General features: G+C 38.5%; 1 protein-coding gene and 1 non-coding gene across 2 annotated transcripts; one reads left to right on the top strand and one right to left on the bottom strand.

Annotated features, from left to right (window-relative positions):
• Window positions 1–807: 807 nt before the first annotated feature.
• LOC125855917 (uncharacterized) lies at window positions 808–1644 on the bottom strand. Its single transcript, XM_049535565.1, has 2 exons — window positions 1376–1644; window positions 808–1288 (listed from the first exon to the last, which is right to left on the bottom strand). The coding sequence occupies exons 1-2, from the start codon at window positions 1642–1644 to the stop codon at window positions 808–810; spliced, it is 750 nt and encodes a 249-aa protein (XP_049391522.1).
• An 836-nt stretch (window positions 1645–2480) lies between these two features.
• Window positions 2481–2587, top strand: LOC125857322 (small nucleolar RNA R71). Its single transcript, XR_007445644.1, has one exon. It is a non-coding gene; the product is annotated as a small nucleolar RNA R71 (small nucleolar RNA).
• Window positions 2588–14886: the final 12299 nt, after the last annotated feature.

Raw genomic sequence — 14886 nt, 5'->3', positions numbered from 1 at the left:
GTTTTCTCTTGGTCTTCAGGCACAATGGAAGTTTGGTTGTAACCGGAGTATCCATCCATAAAGCAGTTCCAACCTCTCTCTGAGAGTTAATCGAGCATTTGATCCATGAAAGGCATGGGGAAATGATCCTTTTTAGTCCACGAATTTAGTTTTCGGTAATACATGCATACTCTTCACCCGGTCACCGCTCTTGTAGGCACAAGCTCCCCCTTTTCATTTGGGACCACTGTGATACCCTTTTTTTTTGGCACACATTGCACCGGGCTTACCCATTTGCTATCACCAATATGGTAGATCACACCTGCTTCTAACCACTTTATTATCTCCTTTTTCACTACTTCTTGCATTGGTGGGTTCAATCTCCATTGATGTTTAACACTTGGTTTACACTCAATGTCAAGCGAAATTTTGTGAGTACATATATGCCCACTATATCAGCTATGGTCCAACCTATAGTTTTGATATTCATTCCTAACACCTCAAGAAGTAATTTCTCCTTCCATTGAAACAAGTTAACCGCAATAATTACCGGTAGAGTGTTATTTTCCCCCAAGAGAGCATACCAGAGATGGGAGGAAAGTGATTTTAATTCCAGATGTGGTGGTTTTTCTGTTGATGGTTTAGCAGGAGGACTCTCTCTATTTTTCAAATCAATGTTCAATTTCGATGGAATCTTTGAGTATCCTCCTTAGCCTGAAAGAGCAGCTACTACCTCTTCATAACCTTGAATTTCAAATTCATTACAGTTAGCAAGCACGACTTCAAAAGGTTCGCTCATGCACATCAAATGGCTCACGCTAGCCACGCCTAATTGATAACATCAACGGTAGACATCACATTAATATCAGTTGGGTGTTTCATTGAATTACAAACATTGAAGGTCACTTCATCTTCGTTCACCCGAAACTTCAACTCTCCGCTTTCAACATCCACCAATGCTCTTTCCGTTGCTAAGAATGGTCTTCCCAAAATAATGGGAATTTTAGCATCTATTTCATAATCAAGAATGACAAAATCGACCGGGAAAATGAATCGCTCAACCTTCACCAAGATGTCGTAAAGTATCCCCACAGGATGCTTGATAGAACGGTCAGCCATTAGGAGTCTCATTGTGGTTGCTTTTGGTTCTCCCAACCCAAGTTGTTTGTATATCGCATAGGGCATTAAGTTAATGCTTGCCCCCAAATCACATAAAGCTTTAGGGAATTGGAGCATGCCAATGGTGCAAGGGATGGTGAATGCCCCGGGATCTTCTCTCTTTTTGATTAGCTCCTTAGTTATGATTGCACTGCAACTATGGAAAACTTCAATTGTTTCAAAATCCAAGCTCCTCTTCTTTGTGACTAGCTTTTTCATGAACTTGGCATATTCTTACATTTTCAACAATGCCTCCACAAGGTGGAGGTTGATTGATAATGTCTTGAACACCGACAAGAACTTGTTGAACTTCTCATCTTCATTCTTCTTCTTTAAGCATTGGGGAAATGGTGGAGGTATTTTGGGTAAAGGTTGCATGACTTTCGAAATTTCAACGTGTTGTTCCACTTCCTTTTGTGGTTCTTTGGCAAGGTTTTGATGGATAAGTAACTCTTGTTCCTCTATGCCTTTACCTTCTTCATGCTTTTGAGCATCTTCATTTCCCATTACACTACATATTGCCACCTTTCAGCTACGAGTAACCACATCTTACCCTCTATCGACATCTTCCATCGTTATCTTTGGCTTCAATTGAGTTGATAATAAGCTCAGTTTTCCTTCATGTACCTTGATGGTATCGGCATGAGAGTTTACTTTACTGTTCAATGATGAAAAGTCATATTTCATACCTTTCAATAGATCATTCGAACCTTAAACTTTATCAAGTATGCATGACAATAAGTCATGCACTCGAGGGCTGCTTGAACTCCATTTTTATTTTGGGCTCTCACTCAAGTGAGTATGGTTCTCCTCATGATCATCTTCCCTTCTCCAATAATCATTTTTCTCAGCCTAATATTGGTAGTATCTCCTTTGTTCTTCTCACTTATGATAGTTCCAACCTTGATTTCTGCCTCGCTGTAGGTAGTTTTAGTGGAAACCCTCCTCATATCTCTTGGAATTCCAACCTTGATTATCCCCTGGCCTTGAGTAACCAGAAGAAGAACCCTCCTCAACTATAAACACTCCACATGTCCCCTACATGTGCTCTTGTAGATATTCCATTTGGGTTAACATCTTCTTGATGTTTTCATCTCCCTGATGTTTTCATCTCCCTCTCTCTCTTTTTATCAAGTTGCTCTTGCGTTAGTCTAAACCAATATGGAGAGACTTGATCCTCTTTGGTGTACCACAGTTGGTTTATTCTAGTCATCTCATCAAGAAGAAACGAAGCTACCTCAAATGATTGTAACATTATTCCTCCTCGTACCAACTGATCAGCCACTCATTTATCAACCGAATCGAGACTCCGATAGAAATATTGAAGTAGAAAATCATTTGGTAGCCCATGAGTTGGGCATTTAAGTAGGAGCTTCTTGAATCTCATCTATGTTTCATGGATGGGTTCACCTTCCCGTCGCTTGAAACTTTGAATTTCATCTCTAAGTTTCATCATCCTTGATGGAGGAAAGAATCTTGTGTTAAACTCTATAACCAGCTCCTCCCATGATGTGATGGACTTGTTTGGTAATTCAGCTAACCACTTATTAGCATATCCCGTTAAGGACAGTGGAAATAACCTCAGCCGAATTGACTTTTGTGACACATTTTTGAATGAAAAAGGGCTGCAAACCTCTATAAAGTTGCTCATATGCTCATGCGGGTCTTCGTGATCTAGCCCTCCATATAGTCCCCTCATTTGGAGAAAATGAAGAGTTATGCTAGTGACTTCAAACATCGCATTCTCATCAATTTGTGGGATGCAAGTTGCACCCATTCCACTCGATTAAGATGGGTTGTAGACACTATTGATTTCGTCTATACCATCTCGATGACCTGCTCGACTGCCATTCATCTCTTCCTCACTCTTGATCACTTCTATGCAATCCAACCAACACTTATAAAAAGCAGGTAAAACTAATTTAACTACAGCAAACAAATTTGAGAGTGTAAAATCTTCAATCAAAGAATTCTAAGTAACGCTACTCCCCGGCAGCGACGCCATTCTGAATAACGTATTAAGGCATTTCATCCAATACTAAATGCCAACGATAATTCGTCAGTATAATAACCCAACTACGTTAGTTGGGGTCGATCCCATAGGGAGTAGTACTTCCTTCAAATTCAATAATAAAAGTACAATAATAACCTCTTCAATCAAACAATTCTTGCACAATTTACGCTCAAATCTCAAATTCCAGGTTTTAACTATCAATCCAAATTTACACTTCAACACAAACAATCAAATATTAGAGTAAAGTTTGGGGAATTGATCAGCAAATTATTTAATCTCAACAAAGTGGATAAACGTTACTGCACGTAATGGGATAATTTATTGTGGGTAGCTCGAACCGTATATAAAGTAACTTTCTCTCGAACAATTACCGTTTCTATGTCGAATTTTCTTAAACTTCAACACCAATCAAAAGACGCCCAACTCTTTACCCTCATCAAATCAACTCTCTCAAGATGGATACAAAGGTTGGATCATTTTTTTTTACTCTCTCGAACTCAAACTAAGGAAACCAACTACTAAGGACACTATGATTGCCACCTTGATTCTACACCTCTCTCTCAAGCAAGTGCACAACATTGAAATTGTTGCACTAAATCATGAAATTCAACCTCCAAACACAGCAACAACTTAGACCCACTTCAAACTAACACCATTATTCTCAATTAAGGAGCACCCACTAAGTGAGTTTCGACAATTCGCTTCTTGATCAAAACCCCAAGTGAAGGGTTCTAGCCACTCATCTCAAAAATAAGAAAATCAAAATCAATTATGTATCCCGTAGTTGGGTACAAATTAAGAATTATAGATGAAAATCAATTTATAATCTCCTCCCTTACCAAATCTCTCTCAAAATCTTGCTAAAATCACTCACTAAACCCTTTGATAGTGTTTTCTTTCTCAGTATTTCCTTCCTCACATTCTGAATAATTTTCTCTCTTTATCCAAAATGAAATTAAACAAGTCTGAAGTGTCACCGCTTTAAGACTACTCAGTGAAGTAAGTTGGGCATCGCCGACAAATCAGCGATTCGCCGACAAATCGGCGAATTCTTCATCTCACCTTCATTTCCCACTTTTTCTTGGTCTGGCCACTGTAACATTGGGCGGTCCAGGTAGGGATCACCGAGTAACTCCATGATTTACCATCTCTCCTTCTTCAGCACTTTTGGAGACCAGGTTATCCTTCGCCGAATAGATCGTCGATATGCCGAATAGAGTTGCTACTCACCAAAATCACAATATTCTGTAACTTTAGGCGGTATCTTGGCAATTTGGTGATTCGCCGAAAGACATTGCCGATCATCTGGTCTTCATTTCTTCTTTCTTTTACCTTGCTTTGCTCCCTTCTTGATCAATAGTGTCGATGCATTGTTCCTAAATCCAAATATCTCAAATTCAGGGATTTACATCATTCATTTGAACAAAACAAGCATTTGAGGGCACTGAATTTTTTAAAATAATGCCCTGAATGAGTTCAAATCGTGGACTCATCATAAGTCTATGCACATATTTTGCTATCTCTCTCTGTTCATCCTCAACATGGGCGGTACTACCCATAGAAAACCTGCTTAAAGCATTAGAAACAACATTAGCCTTACCTAGGTGGTAAGGAATACTCATTTCATAATCCTTAAATAATTCTAACCACTTTCTTTGTCCTAGATTAAGCTCTTTATGAGTAACACATACTGAAGGCTCTTGTGATCGTTGAACACATCTGCATGCACACCATACAAATAATGACACCATATCTTCAAAACAAATACTACGACAGCCAACTCTAAGTCATGAGTTCGGTAGTTCTTCTCATGAGCTTTTAACTATCCGGAGGCATAAGCTATAACCTTGCCATTCTGCTTTAATAGGCAACCCAAACCAAATCTAGATGCATCACAATACACCACAAAACCTTGAGTACCTTCTGGTAAGGTCAATATTGGACACTAGTTAACCTCTTTTTCAATTCCTAAAAGCTTTTCTCATAAGCTTTAGACCATTGAAACTTCACTGTCTTCTGAGTTAATTTGGTTAAAGGGGATGAAATAGATGAGAACCCCTCTACGAACCTTCTATAATAGCCAGCCAAACCCAAGAAACTCCTAATGTCAGTTGCAGATGTAGGTCTAGGCCAATCCTGCACTGCCTTTATCTTCTGGGTATCAACTTTAATTCCCTCTCAAGACACAATATGGCCTAAGAATGCCACTGACTCCAGCCAAAAATCACACTTAAAGAACTTGGCATATAACTCTTTATTATTTACAGTCTGGAGAACTATTTGGAGATGACTAGCATAATCTTCTTCATTCCTTGAATAAATTAATATGTCATCAATGAAGACAATAAAAAACAGATATAAATAAGGCTTGGATACTCTATTAAAAAGGTCCATAAACGCTACAAGTGCATTGGTTTAACGAACGACATGACCAAAAAATTATAATGAGCATAACGGGTCCTGAATGTTGTCTTCGGAATATCACACTCCCTTACTTTCAACTGATGGTAGCCAGATCTGAGGTCTATTTTTGAAAAACAAGAAGCATCCTGAAGCGGATCGAACAAGTCATCAATTCTAAGAAGAGGATACTTGTTTTTTATGGTAACCTTTTTCAACTGACGGTAATCTATGTACATCCTAAGGGAACGATCTTTCTTTCTCACAAATAAGACTGGAGTGCCCCAAGGTGAGACAGTTGGTCGAATAAAGCCCTTATCAAGGAGATCTTTTAACTGCTCTTCGAGCTCTTTCAACTCTGCTAGTGCATTTCTATATGGCGGAATATATATAAGACGAGTATCTAGAAAAATGACTATACTAAAGTCTATTTGTTTCTCCAGAGGGACTGAAGGAAGATCATCTGGAAATACTTCTGGAAACTCTTTTACTACTACAAATGACTGAATAAGAGGTATCTCAACACTAGAGTCATTAACTCAGACTAAGTAATAGACACACCCCTTGGAAATTAACTTTCTTGCCTTAAGGTATGAAATAAAACGACTGTTAGGAACTTCTGAATTGTTTTTCCACTTTAATACTGACTCATTTGGAATTTGGAACTTAACAACTCAAGATATACAATCTATGGAGGCATAACAGGCATGAAGCCAGTCTATACCTAGAATGACGTCAAAGTCTACCATATCTAACTCAATAAAATTAGCCATGGTGTCTTCGTGATTGATGGAAATGAGACAATCATGATATACTCGCTTTGCTAGAATAGACTCCCCAATAGGTGTAAAAATACAAAAAGGTTCACAGAGTTTCTAAGGAAGAACATCCAAACTATTTGCAACATAAGGAGTTACAAAAGATAAACTTGCTCCTGGGTCTAGCAAAGCATAAACATCAAGATTAAACACTTTGATCATACCAGTGACAACATTTGGAGAGTTCTCTTTCTCTTGACGACTAGTGATGGCATAAAGGTGGTTTGCTCCTCCGCCAGTATTGGAAGTAGCTCCTCCAGGTGCAGCCCTGTCCAGTGCAGCAACTAAAGAAGACTAGGCTCTATTGCCCCCATTACCACTACCCTGCTTGTTCTTGGGATATTCCTTCATGAAATGACCCTCTTATCCACACTTGAAGCAACCTGTGGATGCATCACGACACTTACCTGGGTGGGTTCTATCACACTTAGCACATGGGAGCCCAGCTACCTTCTTGTGCCACACTACCCTGAGATTGGGTAGGTCTAGCTCTACAGTTCTTTGATTTCTAACCATTATACTCAGCTTTGTTTCTGGGTGCAGTTGCACTAGAAGATGATGGAGCATGTCCCTTTTTGTATCGACCTGATTCCATCGTTAGAGAAAAGCAAATGGGGAAATAATTGGGGTCAGAAAACATTTTGCTAGTAACTTGGGATTTCCTAGCCTAGTCCAGATTTGTATGAAATCAGAGTCAGTAAGGTGTAGGGAAATATGGTAGAAATTGGGTGATCTAAGTATGATTTTGATCACACGAGTAGATAGCTAAGACGTTAAGGAATCCGTACGACTTTACGGAATTTAATTCGGGTGAGTAGAACTCCTCAAATCGATCTTAGCGTGAACGGTATTTTCTCATAGTCGTTGGTTAAAGGTGTATTGTGAAATGTGGGTCTTGGAATAGCTTACTAGTTCCGTGCAAACCACTGGGGCGAGATTGTTGCCGCCAGGGCTGGACCGCTGTAGTGGGGGTAGACAATGATTATCGTAGCTAAAGAGATTTTCTTAAATACCTAGTTATAGCTAGGAAATATAGAAAACAGAGGAACCCTAAAAATTGTTGGCAACAATTTTATTTCCATCAAGGCCGCTGGGATTTTCCCCGATACACCGAGATCGCTAGTGCAGGATTTTTCCCGCCAGAGCGGGACAAGGCGAGACAAAATCTCTGCCCTGTCTCCTTTGTTTTCTCCTAGTCATAATTATGGACCAAATCGTACCCGAACTAACCCCCGCAATCTAATTAAGTGTTCAACAATCAAATATAAGTTATAAGGTGTGTTAAAATTATGGAGAACCTAGGCAAATGAGTAGGAAATCAACGAGGCCATGTGGGCAAGGGAAATGGTAATGTAGGTAGAGGAGTAGTGCATCCAGGCAAGGAGGTTGCCCATCAAGAGGACATGGCTTAGCTTTATATTTTTTCGGGTAAGACCGAGTTTAAGAGTGTGATACAGTGGTCACAAGACCTACTCTTGTGTGTGCCTGAATGGCTATTGTTTTGTTTGATCCGGGTTCTACACTTATTCGTATGTGTCAGTTCAATTGGCTTGGGATTTGATGTGGTTTTTGATATACTTGATGCCTACATACATGTTTCTACCCTAGTTGAAGAGTCAGTCATAGTCACCCATATATATCGTGTTATCCTGTTGTGTTTATAGATTTTCAGATTTGGGTTGATTCTCTTATGTTGTATATGACTGACTTGATATAATCTTAGGCATAACTTGGCTGTCCCCCTATTATACCGGGGTTAATTATAATACTAAGTCAGTAACTCTAGAGATCCCCGGTACGAAAAGATTAGAGTGGGAATGGGTGTATAAGCCTAAGGTAGCTAAGATCATATCCTCCATTCAACCTAGGAAACTGGTAGGGCAGGGTTGTTTGGCTTATTTGCCACGTGTTTAGGATGTTAAGGTTGAGTCTCCCTCTATTGATTCTGTTCCTGTGGTGTCTGAGTCTAAGGAAGTGTTTCCTACGGATTTGCTTGGTATACCTCCGCATAGAGTTTATTACTATTGAATGTTATGTACCTAAGAAAGGTTTCATTTAAAAAGTGTTGGGTTATAATAAGGTAAATGGTCGGAGTGTTATGATTATTGTTAGTATTGTGAGTATGATTCACTAGTTATGCTCTCGTGTGTTTTCAATTTTGTGGGTGAATCCCTAGTGGTGGATCAGGTGTACCAAATCCTTCAATGTTCTCTTGGTTGAGTGGGAAGATTGGGAAGATTTGATTATTTTGAATGACATAATTAGTGTTGTCTTGGAAATGTTAAAATTATTTTAGTGGTTCTACATGTACCACCTTGCTTATGAGAGTTCGTAGAAGATATACCATATGCAATTATGGTTGTCCGACAATCTTAATATTCATCTAGTCATCAAGGTCATGTATTGATTATGTGTGGTTGAATGTGGGGATCAATGAATCCAATTCTACTATTCTTAAGAGGTAATCTATAATTACTAAATCTAGGATTTCGAAAGTGTTGCTAGAGGGTTTGTACGCTTGGACATATCCCTCAATAAGTATATGATGTCTAAAGACCAAAATTTGATAACTTAAGCTTATGGAAATTTAGGTTGTGAGAAGGAGATGTTGATATGAACTATGATTTTTTGGGTATTATGAGTGTGTGTTGGTTGGTCCAGTTTCACTGCTATTTGTAGCGAGTATTGACTTGGAATTTTATCATGCTTAAGTGCTAAAGGATTCGTCTGGATGATTGTGTCAAGGTCTTTGAGAACATGTTGTAGAAGTGTGTACGATCAACTTTTGTGGTTGGTGGGAATCATTTTTGTTGTTAGTTATGTGTACATAGAACAATATTTATCACTCGAGTATTATGATGACTTCATTGAGGCTTTCTATTGGAGGATGTGTAGGTATTCAATTGGTTGTTTTGGGGATGAAGATATTATCATAAAGTGAGACTCTGTTTTGTTAAACAAGACCTTCTGTATGAGGAAAAACCAGCTGAAATTCTTGATCGCGATGTCTGGAAGCTAAGGACATGTGAGACAAGTATCCCCAGTAATTTGACGATTCAAATACCACTCTACCCTTACTTCGACCACTCTTTCCTAGTTGATATCTTTTGTAACAACCTGATTCCATCGTTAGCCAATGGGGAAGGAATTGGGGTCAGAAAACTTTTTGGTAGTAACTTGGGATTTCCTTGCCTAGTCCAGATTTGGACGAAATTGGAGCCAGTAAGGCCTAGCGAAATCTGGTAGCAATTGGGTGATCTAATTATGATTTTGATCACATGAGTACATAGCTAAGACGTTAAGAAATCTGTACGACTTTACAGAATTGAATTCGGGTGAGTAGAACTACTGAAATCTATCTTAGCGTGAACAATATTTTCTCAGAGTCATTGGTTAAAGGTGTGTTGTGAAATTGGTGTATTCGAATTATTAAAATAGCTCACTGGTTCAATGCAAGCCGTTGGGGCGGGATTGCTATTGTTAGGGCAGGGCCGCATTTGTGGGGTGAACACCGCTGTGGTGGGCCCAACGCGACTAAAGTCGTAATTAAATCCCAAAACGTCTTTATTCTGCACTTTTTGACTTTGAGAGCTAAGGCATGACCCCAGAAGATTTCTTGGCCGTTTTTCACTATTCTTGAGGCTAAGGGTAAAGTTTTCACTCCCTAAATCTGAATTTCTATCTATAGAACATAGTTTCTTGGGTAATTATCATTGGGGAAAGGTTTTTATCTGAAGTTAATATTGGAAAAAGCCCTAATTTGGGTATTGGGATCTTAGGTTACCCTAGGGTTGATAATGTTGATTATAATCTGGATAATTATGCCTTATTTATTGATCCTTGCATTACTTGTATGTTTTTAGACAACGAACTAGCCGAAAGAATCCAGAAAGGGAAGATTCAAGTGCCTTAGGGGATTCAAGCTTGGATTAAAGGTAGGTGATGGTTGTGATTCTATGATTATGTGATGTATGTTTGTTCTTGCTTCATTATGCAACATGTATGTATATGAATGTTGCATTATTTATCACACTTGTTGTAAATGAGATAGATGAATGATGGTTACCATGAAATCATGACTTAAATACGATCTTGATGATATACTTGTGATTGTGATTGTGGTATGTTGAATGGATCGGTTCCCACATTCTGGCATAACTAACTTGGATCGGTTGCCACGTTCCAGCATAACTAACTTCAATAAATTGCCACATTCCTGCATAATTATAGGATCAGTTGCCACATTTCGGCATAATTATTTAATCGGGTACCACGTTCCGATATGCTAACTATTTGGGTGTGGGTTCCATGAGAGGAACATTAAATTGGGTTCCGTGAGAGAACCATTGAATTGTGTTGTTTATCTACTTGTGATTAGTTCGTTCATATCTAATGATGATTTATATTAGAAAACGGTATCTTGCTCTAAATTTATATAACTGTGATAGGTGAGATTCGTGAAGTTGTTCATTGTTCGTATATGTTGATGATATTGTATATGTTCGATATGTGCATGTGATTATATTGTTGTATTGACAAATGTATGTTACACTTATTAGGATAGCCGCATAATCATACCAGTACACTGTAGTTGTATATTGATATTGCACTTGCTTGTTCTTTGTGGAGTATAGGGCATCTTTAGGCGGCTATTGATAGACCTCAACTAGGTGATTATTGAGCATGACCGGATTCAAAGGTGAGCAAGTTCTTTCAGGCTGCCATAAATCTCTCATGTTTAAGTCCACCCTTTTCGAACTTAGACTATTTGTTTAAGGTGTTTTGTTTAGCATCGGGGTTGTACCCTTGTTCTTAGACTTGTTGTTAGTAGAGTTTTGGTACATCGACTTTGAGGTTGTAGGGGTTGTTCTTCAGCAATAGTTTGGTTAGTTGTTTGTTAAATCCTTGGAGTTTATGGGGACTCCATATTTATAGTCATTTAAACTTGCTTCTGTATTTTTAGATGCATAGTTTTTGGTTAAGTTGTTTAGTTTGGGTTGTAGTAATGGTTTTCCCACCGAATGGTTAGTGTGGGTGCCAATCACGATGGTCTAGGTCGTGACACTTTTGCTTTGCTGAAAGGACAAACGGTTCACATTACTTTTCTACTGCTCGGACTCATTCCCTATCTTAACTTTCTTATATCTGAATTCCTCCCTATCCCTCAGCTTCTCTTCCTCAATCTGTTTCACATAGACCATCAACCTTGATATGTCCACGTCCCCAATTAGCATCGCTGCCCTTCCCTCTTTGCTTGATAAAAGGGACAACCCAGTAACAAACAGACTCCTTCTACTTCTCATATCCGCAACCATCTTCGGAGCATAACGGGATAGTTGGGTGCATTCAACACATACTCATGAACACTTAGTAATTCTTGCTTAAGGGTAAGGAAATCTCGTACCTTAGGCTCTTTCAATTCTCAAGGAAAGAAACGCCCCAATAAGGCCTCTTAAACCAAGCCCAACTAGCAGGTGGTGCATCCTTAGCTCGGTTCTTCCTCCATTGATCGGACCAAATCCTAGCGACACCCTTCATTTGGTATGCCGCTAGTTCCACCTCCTCAGTATCAGCAATGTGCATGACATCAAATACCTTTTGCAGCTCCTCAATAATATTCTCTAGATCGTCAGTAGTGCTTGAACCAGTGAAACTTAGGGGGTTCATCCTCAAGAACTCACGAATTATCGAAGTGTCAGCCTCTTCTTGTCGAGATCTTCTTTGTTGCCCAACCTGGTTAGTCACATCTTGATTTAGCATCCATATTGCCTCTTTGAACTCAACAGTAGTAACTTTTCCTTGGGTTTAGACTTCAGGTACATTGGATACCCCTTGCTCCTCAATATTATGCCTAGCAGGACGACCTTTGACAGCTCTTTGTGGAGGCATGATTACAGGAAAACATGTGCAAGAAAGAATTAGAAGGAAACTTTTTAGAGATCAAACTCTAACGCACGAAATGAGTGTGAAAGAAGTGAGAAATTTTCCTAAGAGTTGCAGCCTCCTAATTATAGATGTGGCGCACTACACAATGATAACTACGACTCTACAGACACGACTTCATAGACTCCCTAGGACTCTTGAACTCTGTGCTCTGATACCAAGTTTATCACACCCCGAGCTTACACCCCAGACGTTGCTAGCACTCGAGAACCATTGATGGCCCCAAGCGGACCTTTGGCCTGGCTTACTTACTCAGCGGAAGACTCTAAGCATTATTACAATGATTAAATGCACTTTAATCAACTGTTTAGTAAAACAACTAAGAATGTTTAATGGTCAAACATTCAACTTGGCCAAAATGGCAACTCAAGTCTTAACATGTGAAATGATATTGTAAAGACAACTTAACTACTAATTGTCAATGTAGTCTCTAAAACAAAGAGGGATGTCGGAATAGGACCCCTGATTATCCAAGAAAGTGAAAACTAGAAAGCAATGTAAAAAGGAGCACTTCGGAAAGTAAGGAGGCTCACCAATAGACTCTGAGTGCTCAACCAGATCAACTAAGTGTTGGATGTTGATCCTAGTTACCTGCGTCTCCATCATAAGATTATGCAGGCTAACTGGCATCAGCACATTGAATGTACGAGAATGCAAGTTGGAATGCTAAACATAACATAGGCTTGAAAAGAATATGAAAGAAATACTTACCTTGGCTTTACTTAACTCATGAACAACTTAACTCAATCTAAAGCAATAAAACACATGCAATATATAGAAATCTTTTAAAACAGTAGAAAGCAACTCAGTTTGTTAAAGAAATGCAATAACAAAGTCAACTTTACTCATGTAAAAAAGTAATATAGTTTATGTGGGAGTTTCTCTAACTGACAACCACCACTATGACCCTAAGTGGTGATACAACGCCTTGCCCACGCTTCCAGAACTGTCCTATACTTTTTCGTCATATAGAACGCCTTAACTAAGTGGATCCACTAGCCTATGCTAAAAAGCACTTAAGGAGTCATCAAAAAAGTATGATCCTTTACTACCCATGATGGCTACATGGTTTATGGAGACTTGAGTTACTATGAACTCGCATCCCCATATCGGTGCTCAATACTACTCCCAAAATGTACTTAGTTCATTTTTTTAAAAACAAAACTTCTTTCTTTGGTTTGAGATAATTACTCAAAACTTAGCTTAAAATCTATCTTTGAAATCGGTGTTTCCCTTTCTTGTTCCAATGTGAAAACATTTTAAACTCTTGGGAATACTTAGTTCCCTTATAAATTTTGGAGAAATGAACTCAACTCTTTACTCTTTGCGTAACTTTCAACTTAAGTCTTAAAATAAAGTTAAAACGTTTGTGAAAGACTTCTTGAAAAGACTCTAAGAACTTCCTAGACTTCGCTCTTAACTTTCCTTGAATTTGAATTTATGGATTCAAGGTTATGATTCAGGTTTTTGGATGATTTCTAGATGTTTAGAAGTCATTTAGAGTATTCAAAATCAATGGAAAGTGTTAGTACACCTTAGAAGGACTTAAATAGGCTAAACGATGAAAACTAGTTAAAAACGATGAACTTTTCGACTAGTTTTCTGACCTTAATTTGATTATTTGTTATTCCTTTTCTCAAATTCACTTAGGAATTAGATACCCACGGCATATACACAAAACTAACTCAAACAACTCAAGTAATCAACACTAATATCAAGAAATGAACTTCAACTTTTTTAAACTGTCAAAAATCTGATTTTTACCCTAATTAATCTCCTATAAATGAATTAAAATAATAGGGTATGGAAAAGACCAAAACGCACTTTAAAATCCCGACTAGACATTTTCTTATTTGCACAGCCTAAGTTTGAATGAGCACATCTCACTTATAAAATCTCGGAATCGCGCAAACTCGGCGGCGTTGGAAAGATTATTCCAAGATATTTATGACGGTATCTGGAAACACATCTAACTCATCCTGAGCTAGGAGTTATGGTTGTTTGACGTTGACCAAAAACTCAACTATAACACACTTAACAAATTTCCAGATTTTTATATTCTTCCCAGAAATGGTTATTTCCAATTCTTAAGTTCTTCCTAATTATTTAAAATTGGCGAGATGTTACACTTGAGTTTTGAGAAGGAGCTTGTGACAATTCAGGACAGACATGTGAGGTAGTTCCAACATAAGGAGATCCCTCCAATGAAAGTTCAGTGGAGGCATTGTCTTGTTAAGGAGGCCACTTGGGAGTCCGAGCATGACTTGTGGGCCTGTTATCCTCATCTTTTTAGCCCTCATATATTCCGTTTGTTTTACTTTTGCAAGTGAAACTCCCTTTAGTAGTGGATATTGTAATGACCCTTGAGGTCATTTCTTTTATTGTTGCATGTTTTTACCATTTTTCCCCTTCCATAACTTTCTTATGGATTTTGTGTGGTTCCAGGATGGGTAGCATACTTCCCGATGTAACCCACTGAGTTTAGTGCTAGTTTTTCAATTTTTGTGGCCTTATATTTAATGAGTTCACTTTAGTCAAAATCCAGAGACTTTGATGTCGGATTAGAATTTCATC

The sequence above is a fragment of the Solanum stenotomum genome, chromosome 2 (assembly GCF_019186545.1).
Source record: "Solanum stenotomum isolate F172 chromosome 2, ASM1918654v1, whole genome shotgun sequence".
NCBI lineage: Eukaryota > Viridiplantae > Streptophyta > Magnoliopsida > Solanales > Solanaceae > Solanum > Solanum stenotomum.
Note: the sequence above shows the minus strand (reverse complement) of the source record. Positions and strands in the feature narration are given on the sequence as shown.

Coding starts and splice junctions, on each gene's coding strand:
- LOC125855917 (XM_049535565.1), bottom strand. CDS start 1,644: ATGGGAAATGAAGATGCTCAAAAGCATGAAGAAGGTAAAGGCATAGAG. Junction 1,289..1,375: donor GTGGAGGCATTGTTGAAAAT/GTAAGAATATGC, acceptor CCATAGTTGCAG/TGCAATCATAACTAAGGAGC.